This window comes from Dermacentor silvarum, chromosome 4 (assembly GCF_013339745.2).
Source record: "Dermacentor silvarum isolate Dsil-2018 chromosome 4, BIME_Dsil_1.4, whole genome shotgun sequence".
NCBI lineage: Eukaryota > Metazoa > Arthropoda > Arachnida > Ixodida > Ixodidae > Dermacentor > Dermacentor silvarum.
This window is the reverse complement of record NC_051157.2, coordinates 41,890,457-41,910,222: the sequence shown is the minus strand read 5'-3', so window position 1 is coordinate 41,910,222 and position 19,766 is coordinate 41,890,457. Positions and strand designations below refer to the sequence as shown.

Here is a 19,766-nt window from a genome sequence, read left to right as displayed (position 1 = left end):
ATGCGAGATATCAAGGCAGTCACACAACTTACTGTAGGTCTGTGAATAAGTTCTATTGGCTGTCCTAAAAGCCTGTCTGAAGTTCTTTCTAGCAGCAGCCTGCACTGACACACGCTAAAGCTGGCCTAACAGACAGTTGGTTACAGCATGACCAATTGCCACTTACCTCATGGGGCAAAGATTCATTGGCGGCACTGCATTGTATTGACCATATCGATCATTGTTCAGAGGCTGCTGCTCTAGTCAACTGATGCGTGCAAACCTAATGAGCATGTTGCAGTTCGATGTCATGCAACTCTATTGCTGTACTTGAAGGTGGCAGCACAGTGAAGCTACGTTTGCAACTTCTTGTGCGTTGCACACATACCTGACACAAGATTCCTTTTACTTGTTCAGTGGGAATGACAAAGAAAATTTACATGGCAACACAATTGGAATCAATGTGCACACGCCAGCTGCGAGCATCACTAGTAGAGGTCCTGGTTTCGACTACCCGAAATGAATAAACATGGCAACTGCGGTGCATTGCTGACTGCTATTTTCATGGCATCAACTGGGTGTGCTGGTTTTCGTCCCACAAGCAGTTATTAAAAAAATCATGTTGCAGAAACACACCTCAGAAGTATATGTCCAAAACAATATACCATTTGTATCGCACCTACTACATACCAGTGTGATCAAAAGCAACTGCCTCGCTAGGAAGCGCTTCTTCATTTCAGCAATTCATATAGGTCTCCCATCATTGGAGAACTATTTGATGTTCACCAACGTCAAACGATCACGGGTGTATTACTAACATGTCTGCGTCCCAATGATCCACATTGAAAATTGCAATAATGACACTGCAATTTTTAAAATGACTGCAAGCCCATGTGCATTTACAAATGATGTAGCATTGTTGAGCCGCAAGCAAAGGCAATGCATAGATGAAAAGCTCCAGAAAAGGTGGCCAATCTTTTTCCTTTTTGGTTTCGTTTCAGTGGGAAAAATATTGTAACATTCTAGTACAGCTCTGGTTCGATACCCTGGTTGTGACAGTAGACAGTAAAAAATCAAAAGCAAGCATTTTCTTGATGAAATTTCAAGAAAATTTTGCAAAATAAAGACAATAATTATTATTTCAAGGAGTAATAGCAACAATTTATTTGCATAACAAATGTGCCGGTCAAGTTCTGGCAGTGCACTTTTCTTTATACAATAAATGCATCTGATTTCATCACTTTGAGAACTTCGGTGATGGAAATGTACACATAAATATTAGATAAGCATTTAGCGCTGCAGTTTACAGCCTCCTTTGTCATTTAAATCAGAGGCAATATGCCAGTATTTGCTACAAACTAAAATACAAATGATAAGAGCCATTATTACACAAAAGTAAAACCACTGACAGTTAAACCATGAATGATGACCTTGTCTAAACAATGTCAAACAAACAATTCAGACATCACTATAGATATTGATTATGTCTGGGTCACTCTAAACAAGGCATTTTGCACATTTTCGCACAGATATTACCACATAACAAGCAAGAAGTAGCAAGTCAGGCTTAGTTGATTAGAATCTAAGCATAAGGACATACTGCAACAATGACAAACATTTCTTCATTGCTAGCCTTGAACACAAACATTACCAACATAAAAGATTTTACAACATCGATCATTCTGTGGCGACATTACCGTGAAAGGAAAGTGAGCCCACAAAGATCTTTTGATCTTTCGCAGAACTTTATCAAGAACTTTGCCACTCTGGAAAACATGAAAGATCAGGATGTCTTTCCCAGAGTCTTCTTGTGAAATGTTCTTGAAAGAAAGCTCTGTGATAGTTCAGTGAATATTTTTGAAAAAAAATGTTAGAAGAGACAAAGTTTTGATCTTTTACTTTTACCAAGTATATCTTAGCAAATGAAGTTCTGGCAGAAAGATAATGTGATAAGAATTTCATTTTCACCAAGAAAACAAGTACATAACAGCGATAAAATAGTGACACTGAAAAAGGTGTGACAAGAGTCTTGAGCCAATTGTTGCAATCTTTGGCACCATTGTCAGTCCTCTTTCCTTGAAAGCATGGACATTGAAAATTGTACTGTTCAATAAAAACATGAAATTTTGTCCACACTTAAAGCAAGGCGTATGGTGCCCATCAGCCTGCCACAAACCTTTTCCTCAACAAATAGTGGCCGGTAGTGTGACATATAGCACTTGTGCACACCACCTTTTACATTAGGTAATGCAAACTGCAAGATGACTGCCCAGTGAACAGTGCTATGAAATATGTTGCAGAGCACAGGCGTGACTTCAGTAGGCACAGTGGTTAACGAGTTCTCACTCACAGATAACATGTAGTTGAGTTACCAGTTTATAACTGCTCAGCATCAAACAGGCAACAAAATCTATCCAAACTAACACAAATAAAAAGCAGTAAAGGCACTCACCGAGATGTTCTTTACATGCATCAAGCTGCATCTTATGCACAAGACAAGCTTCATTGTAGTGAACATTTAAAGGTGAAATATTCTTCAAAGCACCTATGCAAATTGCACTGTAGTTTGCATCACTCTTCAGAGTTATTGTGGAGATATGGGTGAGTTGGTTTATATTATTACGAGAAAACGGCATGGAAATGGAAAGAAGGGTGCAATACAAGGCGTTGGCTTTCGTAAACATTCATTTGTGAGTCATCACCCTGTATTGCAGTGTTCTTCATCTTGTTTTTGTGCCGCTTCCCCTCATTGATGCCTGTAGCCCCACGCGAGCAGTGTAAGAACATCGAAAGTTGCAATAATCAAATATTTCAAGTTTTCGTGACAAGTCGGAAATGCATAGCAGTACCTGAACATTTAGAGGCTCATCTAATGGCTTGCAGCTATTCGAAAGCAATGTTCCAAGTTTGCTTACATTTTTGTCTTTTTTTTAGCCAGTGCTGTTTTTACAGGAATTTGCAACATGGACACAATGCGGCAAAGTTTAGCACACACCACCATGTTCTTCCTTATTGTAATCCAGTTCTGAATGAGATGACATTGCAGCTTAAGACAGGACGTCATGAAAGAGATGCAGAATTCAGCTTCGGCGCATTCCAGCACTTCACGAGACAGGTAATCCATGTCAAAATGCTGGCTAAGAATAGCCACACAATGTGCTCAATGCTTCATCTTTTCTAAGATGGGTAGTATCATCTCAAAGGTAGGCCTCTTGCCCGGGTCCTCATTCATGCAGATACGGATCAGCCGACTCATATGTGGTGAAATTCCTGGTGGAATGGTCACTCGCAGCTCTTCTAGGGCAACCTATGGGGAAACAAACAAACCTTGAGCACATGTACTTTCGAGGATCGCCATCTGGCCTTGCAGCACGTTTGCAATTTTTTTACTTGCGCACGATTGTATTTATTTGAACAACAATGAAAGCTTGTTGCAACTTTTTTTGCGATATCGCGCCCATGTATATAGTCCTACACTGAGACTTGACAGCACTATAGGGTCCATCTGTTGCGTCGCTGTCGCTTGAATATTGCATGCATGCAGTTGACTCTTAGCGCGAGCCTTACTAGATAACAAAGCAAGCGCTGCACTACATGATACAGAAACTACCAAAACATGAGCATGAGTGGCGTGGGGTGGAGCAAGAACTGAACCTTCTGACCACCCGCCACGTCGTAAAGAGTAACACCAATGAGTTAAGAATCGAATAGAACTGGACAAGTAGCATTTTCTTCCATCTTATAATGCAATGCAATGATCTTTTTATTATCAGTGGTTGAATACTAGTTACAGAATTCTAATAAGGAGTTACTACGTCATCGTGCTAGTATTAGAATGTCCCAGTAGAGTCAAGTCGTGTCCTGCATTTAGCTCAATTTTTCACTTGCTTAAGCTCCTTTCTCAATCATATTGATGACTTAGATGTTTTTGAGTATCAGTTTATAACTTCAACTTGACTTAATATATGCCCTTTAGTGTCTCTTTAATTCCAATGTGGATAGCCTCCCCCGCATAGCTGCGACTTGGGTCATGTGAAAGCTGTTTAAATTACAACCACAGGATCTGCTCTTACAATCATGCAGGGTTGCAAGGAAGGTCCCCACTAATAGGAAATTATTAGCCAGTGGCAGCTAACCTCCCTGTCTTACACTCTCTTTCCTCTTCCTAAGTGGCAGGTGACTAAGCGTATTACAGGCATATCTAAAGTGGCACCGTCAACAACTGTGTAACAATGTGCGAGCAAACATTATTCAAAGCTTCTTTTTGGTACGACAGCCTCCTGCGTACCAAAGTATTACGAGGAATACAGAGCTGCAGGAAAAACGGCACAAACAAAACCACACAGCAGCAGGACATTGGAACCTCCACCAAAGAGAGACGCACCAAAGGAGCGAAAATAGCAAATGCAGGATTGATGGCATTATCTATATGCGTGGCTATGGTCACTCGTTTCACCTCTACAGCAATGATGATAATAGTGAGACTTAGATTTGGTTTCAGTTTCACTAGTGAGACAGCTCTTATGCTTCTTTGGTGCAAGCTAGACGCAATTTTCCCCTAACATGCTATTTTGGAGCTGTAGGCATAAAGGACCACTCTTGGTGCAGTCTGCCGCAAATGGCGCAGCTGTTGCACCACTACAGATATCTTGCTTCTCCATCTTCATCTACCTTATTCCAAGTGTTGCATGGCAAAATTTCAGTACACGACTGCAGCTTGGGGAGGAGCTTTAGCTTCCTTCCAAACTTCCTCCCAAGCTCCCAAAGTTGGAACAGATTCCCGATTTACAGTGCCTGAGAGAGAGAGAGAGAAAAAGAGGGGCGGACACGTGCGTTTGTTTCGTCCTAACTTTTCCCTTGTCGTTTTGAGCTGCATATCATGATTCCATCTCCCAGCTCAAGTACATGAGAAATGCAAACATTCTCGTTATAGGCCAGCCTATAATGAGAACAGCGAGAACATGGCACATTCAGCAGCGACATGTATCCCACACTTTAGCTGTATGCCGTGAAACAACTATGACCAGCTCTCTTTAAGCTGCAGCTTCACTGCCCCTCTGATGCTCTTAGTGGGCTCGTCTTTGTTCCTGTGTTGGTACAGCAAGTCGTCCTCAGTATTAAACTGCTGCCACTTTCCTAAGGTCCAATGTGTGTAGCATGAGGCTTTTATTAACGTGGTACTGACGCAGCAAGGTAACGTCTTGTACACATCTTAGCAAAAGTGCCTGCTCTACAGCATAGCTTTTTCGTCGTCTTTCATTTAATTTTGCGCTGTGTTTCAGTATGTATACATACCAACTAGCCAAGTTTTCCTTTCTGTTACCAAGTCTCTCAGCAGCTCATCCAGCCCTCTGTTCGTAATTATTTACACATTGAAGAAAAATACAAGCATCACAACTTCCTCATCATTACCAATTACATGACAGACTTATCTGCAAGCAATTATACCACTTTCAACGCAAGCAAAAATGACCCCCTAGTTCTCGCACTTCGAAAAATTGAGAGCACAAACAGCGAACATGGTGGCTGTTGCTGCATACCTTCATGCCAATTTCCATTGGAGACAGGTCAGCAAAAGGAACTTGGCGGGTCGCCAACTCCCACAGCAGTATGGCGAAGCTCCACATGTCAGCCGCCTTCCAGTTCATCTCATCCTGTTTCTTCTGCAAGGCTGCGATGGTTTTGAAACAGACATAGAAGTAAGCAATCATAATACAAAATGCAAACACAAAAGTACAAAAGTACATGGTACACTAAGAAAAAGCCAGAACTTTCACATGAACACGTGATGACAGGTGAAGCTAAAGGGGAGAAAATTAGCACTGGCAAGATATGAGACTTCATTTCACAATCCAGCACCTAGTAATGCGACGTAAATTGTAATGTTGTCTATAAAATCTGAAAGCTTTTTCTTTTTTTTTTTGAGTGCACTCAACTTTAAAGAAATCATGCCGAGGTGTTGCAAATCATGCAACACACCATGTTGTACTGAGCAAGATGTCTCACCAGTTTCTGGCAATAGCAGTGCACTAGCAATACTTAACCACTAATGTATCATGCACGAGTTGGTGCAGTGCTGCAAGATAGCTAAATTATGACCTGCAAATGGAACCGAAAAAAGTTGCACTAAAAGTTAATTTAATTGCTATGATGTCTTGGTTGCAGTTATTCACATATGTGAGGAATGTAAACGTAGTATAATAACGAGGCTGCATCCATTCTGTTCATGTCCTATTTTTATTCTTAAAAAACGTTCTGTTTTTCTCTCCTAGCAAATTGAACATATATGTTAACAGCGCTAAACAATTCTCCGTGTGTTCCACGTTCCTTTTATAGAAACAATGTGCAATTGACATAAAATTCACGTCTCTATTATTATACATAACACGTATTGAATTCATGGAATGCGTACAAAACTGTTTCAACAAGGTTCAGCCAATAAAGAAGACGTATGGGTCAGGTCGGCAATGCTGTGATCACTACTGCATTCACTTCCACATGAGTTCGACTAGCCCCTGAAATGAATTATGCATTCACAGAGCTCACCTTCAGGTGAATACCAAGCAGGATGATACATCTTTCCCCGTTCTTGGAAGGAAAACTTGGTGTCTGCCATGTTTACGTAAGCCGTCATTTCCTCATCCACCTGTCAATAATAAGATAGACAAGAATGTTGTTCACTTTCACTGATCACCACTGATCACCTGACCATGTAAATATAAAACAAGCTTCTGCTAAGATGGCATGTGGGGCAACTAGAACAGACGAAGACATGGCATTGTGTCCACTACTACATTGCAGCTCTTCTATAGATTGTGCATGCCATCATGGCACTATCGTGCCAGAAGAAAGCGCAAATGAAAAGAAACCTGAATTACGTGAAATTGCAGTGAAATCGCAATTACGTGAAATCGCAATCGAAATGTGATTGTGCCATAACCAGGCATTGAATGTGCTCTTGCCCTAAAGCTAATCACCTGTCAGTAACTCGCAGGTTCCATACACAATGACTAACGTGGAAATGGAAATGTGCCTTCTTGTGTTTGCATTCTGTTCTGGCAAGATAACAAATAATGTAAGCATAGAAATCAAAGCAGCCATCCAGCAGCATGCTGCAAGTGGAGAACTTCAGTGGTTAAATGCAAGGGATCCTGCACAGGAAGTTGATAAAACTACTTTACGAGCCTAGCTTCAATACTCCAGTGAAGATAAAAATGACCTACAGCGCGAAGGACAGAAACAGAGAGAGGACACAAACAGTGTGTATTGTCTCCCAGTCCCTGTCCTTTACGCTACATCGTTTTTACCATGAATTACCAACTAGCCCAAGCCACCACACTTGTCCAGTGAAGACTATGTGAAGACTATGACATGGGCATAGATAGTGCAACGTTCCTATACCACTTTTCTTTTTCATGCTTCATCAGTGATTCTAGCAGCATGCTGCCTATGCTATCACCAGGATCAACTGGTCCTAAGCAGCGCGTGATAATAAATAAATAGGATGAAACGAAAAGAATCCTTACATTATACCCACAAAGCTGTAACAACACGAAGTGGCCCATGCAAAACAGGCATGGAGAGTGATGATTAAACAGTAGTTGCATGCTTAGTACCTTCCATCCATCAATTTATTTTAAGAGACACTTTTCAAGCAAAAGGACAAATATATAGACTTGTTGCTAATAATACAGATACCTACAACGAGGGAATTATTCTGCACACACAATCAATGGTTAAGCCATTGTTGTGCTGAAGTGGAGACCACGCTCATGCTCTGTCCGAGCTGATGTGTATAAATGTCTGCAAACTAAAATTAGCACAATGGCAGACTGTAGGCGATCCTAGTGTGCAGACTCTCGACTGCAACTTATCATGGATGGGAGTACTGATTTAGGAAGTAAAACTTGACTGACAGCTACTGTCATTAATACTCACCATTACATGCTTGCTGCTCAGCTGATAGTTTGGAATCATGGGCTCGAGGGTGTGTAGGAAGGCCATGCCGCGGGCAACGTCAATGGCAAACTTGAGTGCCTGCGCCTGGTCCACTACCATCCCTATGATAGATAAGAAAGGTATTGTGCATAAACAACTGAAGCTGACACAGCCCTACAGAAACATTCACTTTGTAGTTTAAGATGATGCCAAATAAACTTGCCCCCAGAGGGCCCAGAGAAGAATGCCTTCTATTTTTCCAAACTTTTCGACAAGTTCACATTTTTAACCCTTTCAGGGTGAATACCGTACAAGTACGACCTCCGCGAACACCCTCGAAATGGTCAATGGCGTACATGTACGGTATCGCTTGTACATTTAAAAAGCGCGCCTCTTTCGATCATTTCTTTTGCTTGGCATATGCTGCCACTCGACGGAAACACGTGGAATTTTTTACTTGCGCCAATGCCTTTCCGTTTTTTTGTTGTTTTTTTTTTTTTGGCAACGGCGCGTCGGCTATCGCTCGTGCATACGGGCGCACTCTTGCGCGTGCTGCGGCGAAGTGCGCGATTCTTTCGATTATTTCTTTCGCTTGGTAGTGCTGCCACTTCACGGGAACACGTGGAATTTTTTTACTTGCGCCACTGCCTCTCCTTTTTTTTTTAATGGCAACGGCGCGTCAGCTATCGCTCGCGCATCCGGGCGCGCGCGCGGCACCGCCGGCAAGTTGCGGTTTTCTCCTGCGGCGGATCCCGCTTGTTGCATGCGCTAAACTGATGGCTATCTGGTTTCAAATCTCTCAAAGGGTGACCGCTTGTTACTCGATTGTTTATCGCCCACCGCGGCGTGATTACACCTGTTCACAGGCAGGCGCGTATATACACAAACGATGCTGCCGTTTTTGCGGGTCCTTTTTTGGAGACCACAAAAGCTCTATTGCACCTTGTTGGCGATAAGACGAAGGCTTCTCACTTGTTTCGGTTTCCGGACGTGCACACAACCATTTTTCAGTGCCGCTTATCTTCTTATTCATGAATAAACATTGTGTATTTTACAGCACAAACGATTTTTTCCTCACTTTACTGTCACTTTATAAAAAATTTACGACCATATTTTTTCGAAATAGGTTCTTTCGAAGAATTTAAATCAGCAATAAAAGAAATCGACTCTGGGGGGTCGCATTTGGCAAAAAAATTTGACCCTCAAAGGGTTAAATATAATCAACAAATGATACTTTAGACCTGTGATAGACTTCCTTTGGTTAAGTTTGTATTTACTGTTAATGGTCTCTATTCCTGTTCCAGGACCTGCTGGGCAAGCTTTTTATTTGGGGAAGGAGGGGACACTGCATGAGGATGAGGGGACACTGCATGAGTGCACAAGGACACTGACTGATGACTCTTGCTCTTGCAAATACGGCAGTCCTTAGAAAGTCACAGTCATAGCATTACTTTTCCAATGCACACAGTTTTCAGGCTTTAAAGCGCAGTTCAAATGGATACTGTACCGCAGTGCGAAGAAATAAATTAATATTGTACACACTTTCTTTAGTCAAGGTTTTAACCATTGGTACTATATTTTACACTCTAGTTTCAGTAGTTGCTAAGCGAGATTGAATGTGATGTGTTCCTTAATTTGACTAGTTGCCAGTGTTATATCCTGTGACTTTGCTACACCTTTGTCCTACACCTATAATGGCAAGACAAAGAACACTAAGAAAAAGAGGATGAAAGACTTGATAAGAGACGAGATGACTCTGAAATGCAACAGACACAAACACTCATAAGCACTGCACAAAAACCTGCAGCAGCAAATGGGAAATATGCATGTTTTTCAACCAACAACTGTGGTTACGCATGTAGTACACATGACAGGTTATGCATTGTCTCATTGTAAAATACCACTTGTCAGTGTCAAAATGTCATTATGGTATTCGTCCTGTTTTGGCTAACACCAGTCTTCTTAATTCACATAATGAGTGTGAAAATATACACATACATTTTTTTCAAGGTTAGAAGAGCCTGTGCTTGAGGACAGGCTCAGGTGATGGTTTAATGAAATCCTGGTGCCAAGATTGCACGCAGGCACATACCAGGTATGTAGAGTTTAGCAATTAAAAAGCGATAATCGGCTCGCATGGCGGCTGGTGCTGGGGACAACGAGCTGATGCATTGTGGTATGTGATGAAAGCAATGACCTTTGTGTCGCATTGTAACTACGTTTAGCCCCCCAGCGATCACCCAGCACTCACCAGTGACGCTATAAGCACCGGCTGCCATGCGGGCCAATATCATGTTTGAATTACTGAGCACTGTACCTAACGGGCACAGTAGCCTAGTGACTTAACGTTATACTGCTGAGCGCAAGGTTGCAGGTTCAATACAGCTGCAGCAGCCATATTTCGATGGGAGCAAAATGCAAAAATGCTCAAGTACCTGTATTTAGGTGCACGTTAAAGAACCCCAGGTGGTCAAAATTATTCCAGAGTGCCTCAAAATCTGATCATAGTTTTGCCACGTAAAACCTCAGAAATTTTAGGTATGTACATACCTGACGATCCATGCAGGATGTCGAAGAGGGAACCATGTGGTAGATACTGCTGCACAACGATTAAGTGCGGAGGGCGGTTGACGCAGCCGATGACTGGAAGGACATTTGGATGCGAGAATATGCGCAGGCGTGGGTACTGGTCATTGAAGTCTCGCGAGATGCGTGGCGTCACTTCGCCCACCTTGAGAATCTTGGCGATAATGTCATTCCCCTGCCAGGAGCCCTTCCAAGTCTGCACAAGAAAGAACAGAGGAGCTTTCTGAGCACTGGAACGGACACTGGCAAAGATTAAATTGCAGCAAACTCGTGGTAATTTGAGTGCTTTGGGGCCAGAGAATTCCGAGTGAAATACCAGAAGTGTCAATTATCGAAATTTGTATAAAATAAAGTTCAGAACAGAAAAAATTATCACTATGCAAACACACAATGTGAGGGACATCATACACAGCGTGGAAGTAAGCATCTCGTCAATGAAGTGTTCCTTCGTAGAGATCAAGAAGAATCTCTGCACAATGCAGGATAACAGAGCTGTGGATGCACAAGTGGCTTAGTGGAACCTGCTTACAGGGATTTTTGTCAACAGATACAGTAGACTGAATATCAAATGCAGACACACTCTCACTATAAATGCATTATGAATGTCCCATCATTATCCAATCCTGGCAACACAACTCTGTTCTGGGAAGTCACAAAGGTAAGAAATCAAATGAAGAGCTTTTTATTTTAAACTAGAAAACACAGCCTGCCAATCACAATTCTGAGATTTGTTTGAATTTGCCAGAATATCTATTTATTCAGGTTTCAGTTATTGCGAGCTAATGATAAGTGCAAGTACACATGCCTTGTAAGAAGAAGCTCATTAAATCAACAGAAAAATGGAATGCCTGTCTGAATGCCTTAACAGTGTTAGAAGCTCACTTTCTCTGAACAAAAGAATCACCCTTATGATTGATAACCACATAAATTCAAAGCTGAAAGTCACACTAGCACATTTCCAAAAATGGGGGCGGAATGTAAGAATGCTCGAGTTCCGTGCATTTGGTGCACGTCAGAAAACATGAGGTGGTCTAAAAATCTGGAGCCCCCCACTATGGTGTGCCTCATAATTAGATTGTGGTTTCGCACATAAAGACCCAGAATTTTTTTTTTTTTTTCACATTTCCAAGAGTGCTGGGATCATAAACTATACTGATGAGAAAACAGAAAAGATAAATGCTGCCTGGATAAAGGTGCCAACATGACAAAAATATGTTCTTACTATTTATCTTGAAGTTCATTTTAACCCTTTCAGTGCCAGGTTTTTTTTCGGAAGTGACGCACCCCCAGTGTCAGGTTTTTTGCTCGGATATTATAAAATGAACACAACGGTTTATTTTTAGTTATGCATAAGGAAAAAAAATGACACAGCTAATGGCAAATGCACCCTTGGTATGGTCATCGCCATTCCTAGCTTCGTTTGCTACCTCCTAACCAGTTTCGTTTTGACGTGCATGCGAAAATGTACCGGTACGCTAGTGACACTGAAGGGTTGAAAGCAGTACTTGTGTACAAGGTAGTGAAATGCGAAACAGTCGGAGCACTACACTTTCAAAATGAAACATGACAGAGAAACTTTAAAGTAGAACACTCCATATGTGCAATTACTTGAGAGTGCCATGTCATGTCGCTACAAATTTGTTCAATGAAGGTGACACAAACTGCAAACAGTGAAAATGAAAATATGTGCATTTATCATCAACCTATTTTTGTGTCCACTGCAGGACGAAGGCGTCTTCCAGCTATCTTCAATTACCCTGTCTTGCGCTAGCTGATGCACATTAATCAGTCCTAAATTAGCATATTTCATTCCGTGAGTACAGTACATCACTGAATAAACATGAAGATACGATATCGGGGGGATCAGCTCACCTCTCCAGATGTGGTAGATGCAATTTGTTGGAAGAACTTGAGCTCGTCCATGTTGATCCCTGAGTGCCTTGAAAGAGTTGCATCCCCTGAAATGAAGCAGTAACGCGATATGAAATAAAAAAAACACACTACCATGTACATTGTCATGAGTATTTTGTTTGATGCTTTTTTGAGCTTCTGGTTTCGCAATATCAGTGTTGTAATGTCTCTCTAAACCAGTGCCGCCCTTCATTCCTGATTCGGCGTCATTATGTTTCTAGATGAGCATGACTTGCACTCTCAGAGCAGGACTTCTCGCATTGCGATAGTTGTAGCACCTTGTAGCACAATTTGCCTGTAGCATCAGATTGTGCAGTGTTGCACCAGGGAGCTGATGTTACAAATGCTATTTTTCCTCGAATGTATGCCATTTATAAGAGCTAGATGTAAGTGGTGAATGTAGCTTCGACAAATGCTGGTTGAGCTAGTCATTATATACTGGCACCACCGAATCGTCTACTCAATTAGTGGGCACTAACTTGCCTAACAAACAGTTAACCTTCAACTTCACATGTTTACACTACCTCCTAATTTGCCCATGATCACCATGATTTGGCAATGTTACATATAGCCCATCAGATATTCTTATTTCATCTAGTGCTTAAAAGAAAACACCAAGGAAACACAAACAAAAAAAGATAACAAAGAAAGCAACACAGAAGGCACTGGCTAAGAAATAAAATAAATGAGGATCGCTTATCACACTCTTGTTTTCTGAGGAACAGAGAGCTACTAGAAACAGTTCACCTGTGGCTTTTGCTTCCTGATGTACATTTTTGCACTGTTTCCTTAATTTACACTTTTATGTATCTCCAATGTATGCCTGGAGCAAGCAAGCAAGCCTTCAAGTTCAAATCCAGATATCTGCACAATTTGTGGGAAAGTTTTCCAACACCCTTATCAGTTCACTACGACTACACAAAGACTGCACACTGCTACATAACAAGGCGTGTGACACACTAGCGAACACATCTGCAGTGAGGAAACAACTTCATTTAAGACTGTAATCATCGGAGTCCCAAACCACAAGTGTTGAAACAATTTGGCTAATTTTGACATGCCACGGCAGCACTTTACTGAATGTTCCAAGCACCGTGGATAGGAGAAAAAATAGCAGCGCACTCACTTGTCCTTGTTTTGGTGCCAAGCCAATTTTGGTCCTTGTAGTAAACTTTCTTCAAATCCTGGCCAGCCTGTTCAGCCACTTCTGGATCACAGGAAACAACACTTGATCACTTTAGATACAAAGGCACAGGCAGGCCCTAATGAAACATGAAGGAGAGAAACAGAACACAGGGGCCATTTCCCTTTCCACATTAGACTGTGTGCCTGTGATTCACTCATGTACACTAAGTTCTGAGGTTAGTGCTCCGTGCACCTTTAGCTGCAGCTGTACCAAGATTACACATAACAGTAAGTTAATTATGCGTATGGTGCATGTTACTTTGTTTCTTATTGTTTGCGTATCATCTCGGCTCGCCTGTATATAAAACACGCATTGACAGACAGCTGAAGTGCACAGGCTCACCTCTCAAGCGAATTCCCATGTGACCTTTACATTTGTCGAGTGGCGTTTCACCATACTTGTTTGCAATGGACACCAAGGCTCCACTGGCAATCAAGTCCTGCAGACACACACACAAATAAAAAAAAAAGAACTGTAACAACTCGTGCTATACACACTTTAAGTCCAATGCAAGCTAAACTGTTTAATTCAAGGGAATGAAAGCAATGAGAGAGAAACGCATAAGGTAGAAACACAGATGGGCTCTGCCAAAATGCATTCGAGAAAACTTGCCTCTGCTATCGCTTGGTACCCCCAGAAGCAAGCATAATGAAGTGGTGTGTTCCCATGCTCATTGATGGCGTTGACATCCATTTTGCGCTTGAGCAGCTGTGAAAGAATGAAAGAGCGATACTATAAGAAGACGAAGAAGCATAACAGCCACAGTCCAATGTGAGCTACAGCATGAGCGAGTATGTTATAACCGCATACTCCGACAGGTCACTTCTTTTATTGCCTGTTCGCATTAGTAGAGGTCAAAGGATCTACTGCAAACTTTCAAATGTAACCTTATTTTGAAAATTGTGCCCTACCGGAGGCCAAGCCAGGGACATTTAAAGTGCTCATTCAACTTCTGTATACTTGTGCTACACCAAAGCATTAAAAAAAAGCTGAGCAGACTTTGGCGATTTCTGTGGTTCTCAGCTCATTTACTGCAACATAAGTTTCTCCTTTGGCTACTCCCTAAATTGGCTACAACCCAGTGCAATGGTATGGACAGGCAGATGAACAGGTAAAACCATGTTCAGAACACTTATAAATGCTGTTGCAGTAACACATGCCAGTGCTGCTCTCTCCTGTCTACAGCTCTTCTGCGCTGATCATTTTTGAAGGTGTACCTTTTTGATACACCCTAATTGGCTAAACCAGCTGAAGCAAATTTGTTTTTTTAATCCTTTTATGTTCACAGGACACAAAATACCTAATAGTATAATTTCAATGATGTACCTGTTTCTATGGTGTGTTTTGTAATAAACACCTCAAATGTGCCAATTCTTGTATTTACTGTTTGCGTATATTGCACCCTGACAAAATCCCCGCAGTGGTAATTACTGCGTGTGTGTGTGTATACACACACACATACGAATGCAGTAATTCTTTGAATCCGGTGATTACTAAGTTGTAGAAAAGCAGGTGCACAAACAAAAAAGAAGTATTTAATTCGACGTTGGTGGCTGGAGACCGGCCTTTATCAAGAGTCAAGGCCAGTCCTTGCCAAAATGTCCAATTAAACGTCCATTTTTATTTTTGTACGTGCATCTGCGCTTCTTACTTGACTTATATATATCTATATAGAATGTGAACAACTGAAACATTGGGATGTGAACAAATGATAGTCACTGTTACTACATTGATGCATCATGCTGTACCTTGAGTCACAAGCGCAAATGTCGCCAGAAATGAGCTTTGCTATCTCGCACACAAAACTGCTGCAAATGAACCAAGGCAAATGATAATGAACTCTATAGCAGCTCGTGCAGAACAGCCATGGCCATACATTTAACATTACTATTATAATGCTGAAGATTCTGACACGCTTTCCGGCCCATAATGCAGAAATGATTATCTGGAATGAATAGTTACCGCGCTATTTTTCCCCCTTTTTTTTTACACGACATCGTAGAACCAATAAGGTAAGGTGAAAAGAAATCATGGTCACTAAACAAACAAGTCGGATGAGAGTTTTCCTGTTTCCCGCCTCTGTTTCTGTAGAGGTTACAAAGTAATGATAGCTTTCACGTGACGTCACGTCACGTGAAAGCTATGCCATGTTGTTGCACCGACACGCACCCACCTTATCAGCGTGCCGGTGCACCAACATGGCAACTATGAGCACTTCAGTCCAATCCATCTTATTGAAAGCTTTCACGTGACGTTACGGACCCAGCTTATTGTGTCGGTGCACCAACATGGCGGCTACAATGACGTCAGTGCAGGCCATCTATATGGCCAGTAACGTGTGCTGTGACCTGCAAACTTTTGGGAAGGGTTGTGCATACGTCACTTACCATATGCACAATGTCGCGATGCCCATGGGCAGCTGCCAGGTGAAGTGCTGTATCATCTCCCATGTTGGTGGCATTCACTCGTGAGCCCCGTACAATGAGCATGTCCACAATGTTTGCGTGGCCCTCTTTGGCAGCCCAGTGAAGTGGACTGAAGCCGTGATCGTCCCTGTGACAGCAACATTTATGCGCTCACAGTGTAAACATACACAGGTCTATGTAAACTGAAAAGCGCAAATATAAACCACACATACACTGTGGCAATTCTGTACTTACAAATGAATTAAAAAAAATAACTTTAAAGACGTTTAGCAAAAATACAGCAAATGCTTCTTTCTTTTCTTTTGAGCTGCCAAGAGAACAGGCCATTGTACATGTCTAATTAATGTAAACATCGTTTCTCTAGTATACATTGACGTAGCCGATTATATATGCGATTGCTCTGCCATTATTTGCACACACAGATACGCAGGTCGATCAGTGCAGAACTTGCTACGAAGACCAGAGAGTGTAAAGGAGTCTTGCACGAGTCTTTGGCGTAGGCGTATCACCGCTACCGCCAAAAAAGGAACTGACCTCAAACTCTCCGTAGTAATATATGTCTCGGCCATACGCGGAGAACACACCTCGAAAGAATATTTAATGACAGATGATCGAATCCTGTTTTTCGTAACGGCTGCAATTAATTCTACTATGTTAACACTGTGTCGGGACGTGCGGCTTCGACTCACCCCTGATTCATGTCATGTTCGGTGTCGTCGAGCCAGACGCGTACTTGGAACGCGTTCCCCTCACGACACCAATGAAAGATGTCCTCCATCGCTGCGTGCTTGCTCGTTTACCTAGAAGTAAAGCATTTGTGAGAACTGTTTGAGAGATCAACGCTCTTAAATGAACACTATGCGAAAGTTCAGTTCTAGCTGTGAAGCCATGCAGCAGAGCCTACAAAAGCAGACAGCAACTCTGTCAGAGCAAGCCAAGGAGACCGGTGCTCTACAATCTTCCGTCCCAACCGTTCAGCTGCGACAACAAGTCGCCGTTTTGTGATATCGCAGCAACGACAGAGAAAAGTTGACAATGAACTCACCTGCGCTAAAGTAACTGTATCGTACACGCCCAGTCTCTGAACAACATCCATTTACGGCACAGAGTAAACCGGAAAAGCAAAATACCTTTACGGAAGTATGAGTGAAGTGGATTGTTTGTTATGGTTGTTTAGAGTGTGGAGCTCTAGCTTTAAAACGGAGCTAGACTACTTTATTTGCTAAAAATAAAAGAACTGAGTAGTCTAAGCCCATCGGTGAATGCGTTGCGATTACGAAGATAATATTGTTTTAGGCGTTTTAGGTCACACTTCAGCGGCTCCCTCTGGACGCAAACTGCATAAAATAGATCGCGCCAGTCAGCCCGCCCGTAGCATAGTGGCTCTTCCCACTTTTCTTTTGGAGGAGAGTTTGTTACTGCCGCATAATTCCAAACCCGAGCTGCGTTTTCACCGCTGGCTGCCAACAACGATGTTTTCCATACTGTGAGAGGTGAGAAAGTCTCTTTGAGGCCGTGAAAAAGAACGACAAGTTTGTTCAACGATCGTACCGAACGCCGCGAATGTTTGTAAACTCTGTCGACGTCTTGCGCGTCTCTAGTTCTCCCGTTCTGTTCTGTTTAATATTTTGATCGTGTGGCAGCCGTCAGCACGGAAGGTACCCACCTTCTTCGTCACCGCAACTGCTTCGCCTACAGGAAAAGAAAAAAAGAATTGCTGTTGTCGTGCGCTTCGGATAGCGACCGCTCTCCTTGCCTGTTGCGTATGTTTGTATTGGTCGGGTTCACGCGGCACTCTCCATAAATGGAGCATAAGTTCGGCATCATCTTTGCGATAAGGTGTACGAAACAGCTGCGAATCCCGTCAAGGCTGCGTTGACTTGCCGCTTGTCGCTTCTTGTGAGTTCCTGCCGAGCTTCTTCGCGCGCAATCCAACTGTTTTTGTTACCGGAGCAACCCATGCAGTTTCTGACGTAAATGAGAATACCGGGGGATGCGAGCTGGCGCTCCGGGTTGCGCGGCGTTCTCGATAAACGGAACACCGAAAGAAACTCGACGCCACCGCGGTCGACTAGCTGAAAGGACGGTAATAACGCTTCTTGCTACTCTCCTTTTTCGTGCAAGCTGGCGCGCGTTTGTCTCTTTTTCCCGTTAGAGCGGCCGCCGATCGGTTTGTTATTGGGTCGCTCTGTTGTGCTGTCTTAGCAGATGGAGGGAGGGGCGCTGGAATGCCCTGCAGCAGGTCTCGCGTTCTGTCGCAAGTACACCTCGTAGTCCGCGTAGAATAATATGGGGGTTGAATGCAGCATTTCTTCAAGCAAGGTCGGGCCGTGCTCTGCGGGTTGGAAGTCAACGTGGTGTGTTTCCGTGTTCGCTTTATATCGCAGCTGCTGCGCTGTAGAAATTTTGACACATCAACGCTCGCGTCCATGTGCAGATGATGACCGGACGAGGCGTCGTCGACGATGATGACGACGAGACTACAAGCTCGAGCGAAGGCAGCAGCTCCTCTTCGGACAGCGAGGCCAGCGAGGCTCCTCCGAGCGCGCACAACGGCACGAAGGCGGCCGTTCCCCCCATCCGTAAAGATGGCATGGGTAAGCTTACATTATTTGCTTTCTATTTTACACGAGTACTTTACACAAGCACTGTGCAACCTCTGGCTGCGGATTTCCCTCCAGCCTAGTGGTGTGTCTAGCAGAACACAGATGACTCTACTCTGCCTTAGCATAACTGAAACAGCACAAAAATATATGCATGTCTTCTTTTGTTAAGATAGGTGCTAGGAGCCTAGCTAGTTGTATGTGTAATGGGTTCAAAGCATATGCTGTATAAAATTGTTCTTAGCTGTTTTTTCCAGCATGCTACATGACTAACGGCGAAACTTTTGAGGTGTGACAGATATGTTATCTGTCTGTTTTGTGACCGCTATTGAGTTTTTCTTTGTAGCCGCTCATTTGTGTACCAACTTTGCGAGATACAGTACTGTTCACTCTCTCTTCACTCGGTTACTTATTGTTCTTAAGTCCATTTCGTTTCCAGTTGAGGACGAGCAAACACTTGTATCTACTTGGCACTGCTACTCTTGGTGTTCAATACTTCTGGTTTCTTTCATTTTCACATTTGCTGATTATAGGGTTCATGTGCGCAGCACGAGGTTTAGTTATTACTTTTCTGAGGTGCTCATTGATCATTGTAGCAGTGTAGTTTTATCCCTTCCAAACTTCTGCATGTATAGACAGCATTTGTGCACAGCTACTCCATTTCTCAAGGCTCATTTTAAGTCCTTCATTGCTTGAATTCTTTGCAGCTGTCTGTGAGCGATGTGGGACTGTCGGTGTGAAACATGCATTCTACTCCAAGACCAAGCGTTACTGCAGCGTCCTCTGCTCTCGGGGGCTTGTCCGAGCTGGGGGTGGAAAGGTTAGTCATATAGCCTTCCAATTCTCCTTGCTTTCTTTATTAAAGCCAAGCTGTACTACCATACACAAGAGTGTGAGGCAGCATGCTGTGGTGTCTGATCATTGCATGCATGCACTGTTGGTCGCTACCTGTTACAGACCTGCAAACCACGGAATAGTTTGGGGTAGCTGATTGTAATGACTAAGTAATGGAAAAAGGGCAGCCCTGTGTTGCCTAGAACAGATGGAAGAAGGCAGTGTACAGTGTGGTTTACTGGTAAGAAAATAAACCAACAAGCAGCCTGCACTTTGGAGGTATGTCATTTGTGGGTGCCATGA

General features: G+C 42.8%; 2 protein-coding genes across 10 annotated transcripts in view; one reads left to right on the top strand and one right to left on the bottom strand.

Annotated features, from left to right (window-relative positions):
• Positions 1-1,093: 1,093 nt before the first annotated feature.
• On the bottom strand, positions 1,094-17,210 carry LOC119449858 (integrin-linked protein kinase). Of its 2 annotated transcripts, none has more exons than XM_037713136.2 (12): positions 17,072-17,210; positions 16,716-16,826; positions 15,988-16,153; positions 14,213-14,308; positions 13,943-14,039; positions 13,541-13,621; positions 12,376-12,461; positions 10,468-10,699; positions 7,918-8,039; positions 6,526-6,625; positions 5,520-5,650; positions 1,094-3,286 (listed from the first exon to the last, which is right to left on the bottom strand). In XM_037713136.2, exons 2-12 carry the CDS (start codon positions 16,802-16,804, stop codon positions 3,140-3,142), a joined length of 1,347 nt encoding a protein of 448 aa, XP_037569064.1. In that variant the 5' UTR covers positions 16,805-16,826; positions 17,072-17,210; the 3' UTR covers positions 1,094-3,139. The 2 variants fall into 2 exon arrangements, with proteins under 2 accessions (XP_037569064.1, XP_049521447.1); XM_049665490.1 differs by lacking the exon at positions 17,072-17,210 and adding an exon at positions 16,931-16,952.
• Positions 17,211-17,362: 152 nt separating this feature from the next.
• Positions 17,363-19,766, top strand: part of LOC119449853 (MBT domain-containing protein 1-like) — a 49,428-nt gene continuing 47,024 nt past the window's right edge. For 6 of the 8 annotated variants that reach the window (XM_049665483.1, XM_049665488.1, XM_049665485.1 and 3 more), the window contains exons 1-3: positions 18,005-18,112; positions 18,464-18,623; positions 19,337-19,449. In XM_049665483.1, the coding sequence (XP_049521440.1) occupies positions 18,020-18,112; positions 18,464-18,623; positions 19,337-19,449 (366 nt within the window). In that variant the 5' untranslated portion in view covers positions 18,005-18,019. Of the gene's footprint in view, positions 17,520-18,004; positions 18,113-18,249; positions 18,384-18,463; positions 18,624-19,336; positions 19,450-19,766 lie in introns of those variants that run through there. The other 2 variants (XM_049665486.1, XM_049665484.1) reach the window with 2 other exon arrangements.

What these genes read in the sequence shown, in the direction of transcription:
- LOC119449858 (XM_037713136.2), bottom strand. Translation starts at nt 16,804, where the DNA reads ATGGAGGACATCTTTCATTGGTGTCGTGAGGGGAACGCGTTCCAAGTA. An exon ending in ATCGCGACATTGTGCATATG is followed by an intron (nt 14,309 to 15,987) that starts GTAAGTGACGTA and finishes ATTCTTTCACAG; the next exon opens with CTGCTCAAGCGCAAAATGGA. An exon ending in CAATGGAAATTGGCATGAAG is followed by an intron (nt 3,287 to 5,519) that starts GTATGCAGCAAC and finishes GTTTCCCCATAG; the next exon opens with GTTGCCCTAGAAGAGCTGCG.